The sequence below is a fragment of the Jaculus jaculus genome, chromosome 1 (assembly GCF_020740685.1).
Source record: "Jaculus jaculus isolate mJacJac1 chromosome 1, mJacJac1.mat.Y.cur, whole genome shotgun sequence".
In the NCBI taxonomy this organism is placed as follows: Eukaryota; Metazoa; Chordata; class Mammalia; order Rodentia; family Dipodidae; genus Jaculus; species Jaculus jaculus.
This window is the reverse complement of record NC_059102.1, coordinates 299,775,861-299,785,329: the sequence shown is the minus strand read 5'-3', so window position 1 is coordinate 299,785,329 and position 9,469 is coordinate 299,775,861. Positions and strand designations below refer to the sequence as shown.

Genomic DNA, 9,469 nt, shown 5'->3' with positions numbered 1-9,469 from the left:
AGTTAAGTCACTGATGTGCCACCCTCTGAGGAGATCCAAGAAGTTTGGATGGGGCCGTGGCTACTTCCCACAAAAATTAAGAGTTGTAATAAAAACGACTAATAGTTAGATATGGTGGCACAGACCTATAGTCTCACAGCTCAGCAAGTGTAGATGGAGGATCTCAAGCTTAAGCCAACCTAAGCTATATATGGCAAGTTCAAGGTCAACCTGGGCTACTTAGTGACATCATGTCTCAAAACATAAATAAAATTAAATAAATAAGCAAAAAACAACTAAGAGGTGTAATAAAAGAGTGAGGCAGGTATCTGTGGCCTCTATTCTGCCATGTCTCATCATGTGACTTCTCGTGATTATAGACACTGCAGCACAATGCTATCTCCCATTAGGGACCTCGCCATAGCATTCATCAGAAGTCAGATAGGGACACTCAGTCTTGAGCCTCCAAAACTGTGAACAAAACAACCATTCTTTATTTATTATTCAGATTTTGTTATAACAACAGAAAATAAACTAAAACATGTATCTTCAAAATACTAGGCACTTGGAGGATGCTTCTTGGAGAGACTATCTTCTATATGATTCTTTCTTAGGAATAAAAGTTAATTGTCAAGAAGGGGAAATCAAAGTTAGAGTGATGGCTCAATGAGATGATTCAGTGGATAAAACACTTGCCACACAAGTGTGAGTACTTAAGTTCAAATCCTGAGAACCACATAAAGCCAGATACTATAGCGGGCATCTGTAATCCCAATGTGCCTATCGCAAAAAGAGAAATGGAAATGGGAGAATCTCCTGGAAACTCAAGGGTCAGCTGGCCTGACAGTGAGATGATTAAAAACAAGAGACCTTGTTCAAACAAGGTGAAAGGTGAGTACCAACACCTTGAGTTTGTCCTCTGATGTCCTCACACACCACAGCATGCACACACCCACACTTACACACATGAACACGCACAATCTACACAGGAAAATAGGGGGAAAGAAAAGATGTTGAGGAGGAGATTAGACAAAAAGAGATGCATTTTGAAGGTTTTCCAGTTGGATGGCACCCACGTATGGGCACAAACCCACAATCACTTCCTATGTTGGCTTCTTCCCTTCAGAGGAACTCTGCTGCAATATTCATTGTCTTTTCCTGTCTCCAGATATGTAACAGACAGAAGGAAGCAAGAAAGGATTTATAATGGCACTGTAGTACATGTCAAGAATACCTTTGGGAGTGATGACCTAGCGGTTAAGGCACTTGCCGGCAAAGCCTAAGGTCCCAGGTTCAGTTCCCCAGTACCCACATAAGGCAGATGCAGAAGGTGGCCCAAGTGTCTATAGTTCATTTACAGTGGCTAGAGACCCTAGCACACCATTCTCTCTCTCCTGCACCCTCTCCCTCTCATCCCTCTCTTTCTCAAAGAAATAAATAGTTTTAAAAAATAATAATATCTTTGAAATCCTTGGCACACTATTGAATTAACTCTTGGTGAATACTTGGGAAAAAATGTACATATTTCCAGAGATAATGTGATTAAGGCCAAGATTCAGGTCTTTTCTGTTTGCCATGACCAAAGACCTGACAAGAAGCAAGTTAAGGAAGAAGGGTGGTGACTGGGAAGGCATGGTGGTAGGCAGGACTGTGAAGTGGCTAATCACATTGCGTCCACAATCAAAAACCACACAGCAGCTAGGAAACGGGGCAGCACCACAAAACCTAAGCCCCACCCCCAATTACACATTTCTTCCCCCAAGGATTCATCTCCTAAAGGTTGTTCCACCACCTTCCAAGACAGTGCCACCAGCTTGGGAATGAGTTTTCAAATACAAGCGCCTATACGGGACATTTCATATTCAAACCTCAACAGGAGACCAACTGAGAATCCTGAAGAGCCACATAGGTGATCTGGGCACAAACCATCACAAATGATTTCCTACTTTTTGACGGTAGAACCCAAAGTTGAAAGTTCAAGGGAAGTCATGGAACCAGCCTCTCTTAAGATTCTTTAAAAATAGTTGTAATTAAATAGACGTTCTCTAACATAGGTAGTTTTCACGGGTCAGGCTGGTTGAGTTACACTGTTGTTGACCTTGATCCAGAGTATGATTTTCTTGGAACATGAATATACAGAAAGACAGAAAGTAGATTTTTCCACTTAGTAAGATTGCAATGGAAACATTTTAACATGTTATTAGTCTTTATTCAAAAGTAACTTCCAGGAATGGAGAGATGGTGTAGTGGTTAAGGAGCTTGCCTATGCAGCCTAAGGACCCATGTTCAATCTCTCTCCAGGTCCCATGTAAGCCAGTTGCACAAAGGTGAGGCAAGTGCAAGGTCATCTATGCCCACTAGGTGGCCCAAGCATGTGTAGTTTGATTGCAGTGGTTGAAGGCCTGGTGTGCCAATTCTCTATCTCTCATGCACACATATGTGCTTTCTCAAAAAAAATAATAACAATAATAATAACTTCCAATCTCATTAAGAAGACATTTCTGAAGGACCTGAATGAGTGACAGCCAGGTATAAGACTCCATTAGCTTGGGCAGGCATTGAGGTCACCCTTAGGGGTAATGGTGGCTGAATACCTACATCCTATTGTTACTGCTTCTAGACGATGCTTCTGTATATGCAGTCCAGCTTAAGAGGAAAGGCAGAAGAGGTAACAAGTCACTTCCACGCCACTCTCAGGGTAGAAAGGGCAGAAAAACACCAGTGGAAAGAACCAAATTGCATTGCCTATTATTCTTTTCAAGCAAAGAGGCTGCTTTGCATATTCCCTTTTGGGTAGAAAGTATTCTGCTCTTAGTGAAGTGGGGGCAGCCTCTTTCTCTTTCCTGTCATTCAGAGGAAGAGCTCCTACATTCCAGTAAAAGAAAAGCTTTCTAGGGGAAATAAAGTTCTAGAGAAGGCTTTGATCCCTGGCAATCTGAAGCCTGTGTGTATGTAGGCGACAGAGGCATCAAGTTCATCCACAGTTTTATAGCCACATGAGATTAGACAGAGGGCTGGAATGGTGATATGTGATAAAGACGTTTAAATTGAATTTAACGGTTTGTTCTCTTTCAAATTATTGAACATTAAGTTTAAATGTTTTCACATAAATATTAAATTATATGTATATAGCCAAATCACAAATTCACACACTACCCCTCAGTTTTGTAAGGAAAATGTTGTTTTCTTATCTCCCATCACTGATTCATTCTTCCTCCAAGCTTTTGTGAGGAACAGAGGAAAAACAAATTTGCCGCTTAATAATATCTCAAGCTTTTCCTTTTAAACAGTGTCATTTGGCCTTTCTTTTGTTTGAAGAGGGAATTCTATTCATTCTCTCCCCACAGTTGGTTTGTGGTTATGGGGAAGAAGGCCGACTTACTCATATGATGTGCCCTGTTCCTAGTCAGACCTGACCTGCTGTCTCTTGGGGTGCCAGTGATCTCACCTGGCCTTTGGAAATGCTCTGATTATTCCTTTCTGGAGTCCATAGTGCACAGTCTGCAGGGAGCCAGGAGCTGACTCACACCATCGACCTGGTATTCCCCAGGACCAGGCTACTGTGGCTCTGAAACATTTTGGCATGGTACCATGCCAAAGCCTTCCAGACTTTCCCAGGCTGTGGAAGAGGAAAAGGGTCTCTAACACTAGTGCTTTCTTATTCCCACTCTGATCTTCAAGATTCCACCTTATAAAAGGAGAAGAGTTGCTGGGGAGATGGCCCAGTGGGTTGAAGTGTTTGCTGCACAAGCATTAGGACCTGAGTTCAGATCCCCAGTACTCACATAGGGTGCCACGTGTGGGGGAACCCACCTGTAATCCCAGTCCTAGGAAGGCAGAGACGTGTGGATTTTTAGGGTTTATTGGCTAGCTAAACTACCCAAATCAGAGAGCTCTAGGTTCAACAAGAGCCCCTGTCTCAAAAAATAAGGTGGAGAGCAACTGAGGAGGACACCCAAAATTGATCTCAACCTTCTACACCCACATGGACACATACATGTATCCACACACATACAAATATGCATATGCACATGCATATCACACACATACACACAAAAAGAAAAAAAAGAGGGAAAGAGCTAGTGAGATTGCTCAGTGATTAAAGGCACTTACTCGGCAGGCCTAGCAGCTGGAGTTCAGTCCCTAGCACTCATGCAAAGCCAGATGCAAAAGTGGTGCATGATCTGTAGTCCTAATGCCCTATCACAAAGGGGGCAGAATCAGGAGACTCACAGGCTAGCCAGCCTTCCCAGTGGCAAAACAAGGTCAAATCTTTCAAACAAGGTGGAGGATGTTGCCTTAGGATTGAACTCTGTTCTCCACAGGTGTGTATATAATTGCACACACACACACAGAGAGAGAGAGAGAGAGAGAGAGACATGCATACATATAAATACATTAAAATCATTTTAGGGCTGGAGAGATGGCTTAGTGATTAAGCACTTGCCTATGAAGCCTAAGGACCCTGGTTTGAGGCTCAGTTCCCCAGAACCCACGTTAGCCAGATGCACAAAGGAACACATACATCTGGAGTTCATTTGCAGTGGCTAGAAGCCCTGGTGCACTCTCTCTCTCTCTCTCTCTCTCTCTCTCTCTCTCTCTTTCTCTCTTTCTCTCTCTCTCTCTCTCTCTCTCTCTCTCTCTCTTTGTGTGTGTGTGTGTGTCTGTCTCCCTCCTTCTCTCTGTCACTTTAAAATAAATAAATAAAAATAAACAAACAAGAAACATTTAAAAATCATTTTAAAAACTTTTCTTAAAAAAGATTTTCTCTTACTGCTGTGCTTTGCTTCATCACAACTGGGTTTTGCCAGCTTAAACTTTGCAGTGACTCTGACCTTTAGCAACCCATTCACCACTATGCAGCCAAAGATGATAAACAATGAAGAACTCTGATTCACCCCAGTTCATCAGCACCTTACTGAACCTAACTTTCCTGATCCATGAGCAATGGATTTATTTTAATCAAGTATATACAGATTAATGAACATACACAGACTAATGCTGCAGTGAAAATTTCAATCATGAATCAGCATAAGCACCATGAACCTCTTCCCTTCCTAGTGCATAAAACACCCAACTGCTTCTCCTGAGAAAATGTGGTCATGACTGTGTACTCCTCTGCCGTGGCTGTAGGAGTCTTGGTGCTTTCTTTGTTGCATGCTGAAGTCATTGGCTTTCCATGAATGACCCTAACAGGAACAGGAAGTAAAGACACAAATGTCAGAGGTCTTTACCTTCCTCTTTGGCTATCACATTCCTTCACTGAAACTCTCCTTTTTTATTGAGTAGGACTTCCCCTGTGCCATTGTTCTTAAGAGAACTAGGTCTTGTGGCTTCGCACTAGTGGCAGATTGAATGTAACAGGAAAAACGGACTTTGCAATCAGAACACATCTTGAGAAATATTTATTTATTTGTTTGTTTGTTTGTTTGTTTACTTACTTATTTAACATACATAGAGAGAAAGAGGCAGAAAAAGAGAGGGAGAGAGAATGGGTGTGCCATAGCCTCCAGCCACTGCAAATGAACCCCAGACACATGCACCAATTTGTGCATCTGGCTTACATGGGTACTGGGAAATTAAACCTGGGTCCTTAGGCTTGAGGGCAAGTACAAGTTCAAGGACTGGGGAGATAGCTAAGTGAATAAAGCGCTTGCCTTGCAAGCATGAGGACACAAGTTCAATCCTCAGTATCCGCGTAAGAGTGCTAGACATGGCAGCATGCATCTATAGTCCCAGTACTGAGGAGATGGAGATAGGAGGATCCCTGGAACTTGGTGGCTTGCCAGTCTAGCCTAATCAATGAATTCGAGACCAGTGAGAGATCCTGTCTAAAAAGAGATGGACAGTGTTTGTGAGGATAACACCAGAAGTTGTCCTCTATCCTTTCCACATATGCACACCATGTGCTCCCACACATATATGAACACACAAAAACACATGCATGCATATAATACACAAAATGAAAATAAATTAATAGCCCATAAAGTGCCCTTAAAATATATATGCTTATGCTCATAAATTAATGCTATTCTCACCATGGTAACTACTAGGAGTCCAAACTACATCCAAGTGTTAACAATTAGATGACAGTTGTGAGATCAGCACTAAATGAGACGTTCTATCACCCTCTCCCAGGCTCAGGGAACACTGCAGGGGAGGTGGCGCACAGATTATAAGAGTCAAATGACGGGGAGAAGTGCTTCGGAAAACTGTCCTCCAGACCTGAAGTGATTGTTGTTTTCATGACCTCACAGTAACTGTCATTACCTATACAAAACCTGCGCAATTTGGGCCCATCAACATTCCATCATGAATGGTGGAGGAGGGCAAAACAAAAAGTCATCAAAGTAAAATGGAGACTAGTTGAAAAAGAAAGGGGGGGCCAATGGAAGAGGGGTGCTTGACAGGAAAGGATATGGCCGAGCGTGGTGGCACACTTTAATCCCAGCACTTGAGAGGCAGAGATAGGAGGATCGCCGTGAGTTCGAGGCCACCCTGAGAATACATAGTGAATTCCAGGTCAGCCTGGGCTACAGTGAGACTCTACCTCAAAAAATCAAAAAACCAAAAAAAAAATTTTTTTATATGTATATACAAAAATTATCAATAATAAATCTATAAAATATACTAACTGTATAAAGGCAGATCCCATGAGAGTAAATGTGACAAAGATAAAAGGGATTTGGGGGCTGCAGAAGCAGGCCCCTTGCTCCACCTTCCTGATCGAAGTGCCTCTGGGTCCCCAATTCCAGTATACCCTGTGCTGGAGCATGTGTGAAAAGGTAGACAGACCTGAGGAGATAAACTACCCCTCATGTTTCAGTGAAGCCACAGCTGAATCCACAGAAGGCTGGGGAGACAAGCAAGTGTGCTGCTTCCATGCTGAACCTGATAATCAGCGCCAGCATGCAGGAGACAGACCCTGAGGATGCTCAACGCCTACCAAAGTAGCAATCCAGAGGCTCCTAAGAGCTCATCACTGAAGCACTTAAAACTCACCCACCACGGCTCAGGGAATTTTGTGGAAGAGGGGGCAGAAAGATTGTAAAAGCCACAGGTTGTGACATCATGGCCAGAGGCATTCCGTCTCCCCAAAATAACTGAATGCTGCTCCCACAATCATAAACCACAACTCCGTGTGGAATAGCTGCAGCCCGACTGATGAGCATTCCCAATGGGATGGTGGCAGGGACAAGGGAAAAGAGGGTGCCGACACATGATGTAGCTATATAAAACATCTTGTTAATAATAACTGATGGCCACCCCACAATGAACGATACACAATCCCCATGGGGATAACTGGCATGTCCAATGAAGAGGGTCCCTTCAGGAGAGGGAAAGGGATGAGGGTAAGTATGGTACCAACATGTGCTATTTATACACTGAGTATGCACATAACTAATAAAAAATAGTAAAACATTTCACCCCCGAAAAAGAAAATGATAATAATAATAAACTTCAAAAGGTATTTTGTTTTTGTTCTGTTTTGTGATGATTCTAGGTTAACTGCCATCCAATGAAATATCATTATCTTGCTTATGCAACTAAAAACAAATAAAAGTTAAAGGTCAATATTTTGCTTACTAGTTGTACACTAATAATTTGAAATACTCATCAATTTGTTAGCGTGAACCACATATTCTTCACAGACCTTGATTCATTTAATTCTTCCAAGCATTCTGTAAGTTAGGTACTAAATATGATCATCTTCACATCACAAATGAAAAAAAAAAAAAAAAAACACTCGGGACAGTGGAGTAGCCTTGCCCAAGGTCTTTAGGTGAGCTGCGCCTCAGCAGGATGCAAGTCTAAACAGTTTGGCTCCTGGGACACTCACACGGTGCCATGCTGTCCCTGGTTATCAGCATGCCCCACCTGGAGAGCAGTAGCCCTCTTAAGAAGAAAGGAGGATGTCATATGTGAGGACATTTCAGGAGCCAAGCACTTATGCATGTGTTTTCTAATGTGATATAAGATGTAAAAAGCACCTGAAAATGCAACATTCGTCTAGTGAAGTAACTAGTTTGTGTCAAAAGAGCTTTTGTCCATATTTCTTAAATTGAAAAAAAAAATGATGACATTAGAGTACACTTGGAAGTTAAGAGGACCAGTCCCTGATTCTTCATTAACAAAGGGTTCTTTCTAGCTATTCACACCCAATCACACAATGGAACCATTATTAAAAAGACTTCAGGGAAGAGACTATCATTGTAGCTTTTTCCCCTCTGCAAAAATCAGCCAGAGACAAGCATTTGCTATAAAATTATCTGGATTTAATCACTACCAACATCAGAACCATAGTACATTAAAGTAGAAAAACCTTTATGTACAATTACACATACAAAAATGTTCTTTGTGAGGAGCAATTTTCAGCAAATCTGACAAATAGCAAGAATCATTCCTATTTTGGGTTTGAAAGGAGAAATGGAAATTTCCAAAATATCTCCCTCCTCCCTCAGGGCCCCAGTGACCCTCCAAGCATCAATTTGCAAAGGCCTGAGGTAGGAAGGCAGGTATTAGCAATACCAGGCACTGATCTGTCCCCTCTTATGGAAAAGATGAAGTTTTAGGAAGTCTTTTCCATCATTTATTATACTGATGTTCCATCCATCTGTATGTCTAGGTTCAGTAGTTACCATGACAATCTGATGCCTACAGCAATCTAACTTGATAGCCAGATGCCAGAATGTGAAAAAAATAGCACCAGCTAAGAGAGTAAGAGAAATAAAATTAATCAGGACCACATAGAAAATGTGCAAAAAAAAAAAAAAAATAGGACCAGGAGGGAAAGTACCGACATGACTTTGAAGAGGGAATCACCGAAGGGCAGCAATAATCAACTTCAGTATAAAAACCTTGCTAACGAGAGCCACGTATTGGTCACTAAGTATGCATGAAGAAGGAACCTGAGTTATTCTGGAATGTTCCTCAAAGCCTGTGCTACAGAGCTCAGTGGTGTCGTCACAGATTCTAACTGTGGATTCTGGGGGTGCTCACTTTCTTTTCCAGCTTCTGTCTCCAGTGCTGCCCCTGTGACACTCCACTTACTTCCAAGCTACTATTGGACCCCAACTTTCTACCTAATTCCATCATTCTGAAGTTAACCTGAGCTATGTCTTAGGAGATCCTGCCCCTGGCCTTCTAATTACCCCATGGAGACAACTGACTAGCATACCCCTGGAGGGTCTTAGTAGGGCAGTGGTGAGGTGAACAGAGCAACAGAGAGCACAGGTTTTGCTCCTGGGAGACAAGCCTGGGGAGGGTGGCCATTCTCGTCATGGCTGGCTTGGATAGCGGCGCTGAGCTAGGCGGTTTGGCCGATTCAGGCTGGTAGCTGGGGAAAGCTGGAAAAGAAGAAGAAACATGCTGAGGTTCAGTCCCAACATGACTCCACTCAGCGTCAGATTGAGCAAGGGTACCCTGTGCGTCTAGACCACCACTTCAGCTGCAGGTAGCTTCCCAATATTGTGTTCAAATGGTCAACTTT

At 42.5% G+C, this 9,469-nt stretch overlaps 1 protein-coding gene across 3 annotated transcripts in view; it reads right to left on the bottom strand.

Annotated features, from left to right (window-relative positions):
• Positions 1-8,233: 8,233 nt before the first annotated feature.
• Positions 8,234-9,469, bottom strand: part of Sec16b (SEC16 homolog B, endoplasmic reticulum export factor) — a 68,317-nt gene continuing 67,081 nt past the window's right edge. For all 3 annotated transcript variants that reach the window (XM_045135383.1, XM_045135393.1, XM_045135389.1), the window contains one exon: positions 8,234-9,326. In XM_045135383.1, coding sequence (XP_044991318.1) covers positions 9,258-9,326 — 69 coding nt within the window. In that variant the 3' untranslated portion in view covers positions 8,234-9,257. The remainder of the gene's footprint in view (positions 9,327-9,469) is intronic.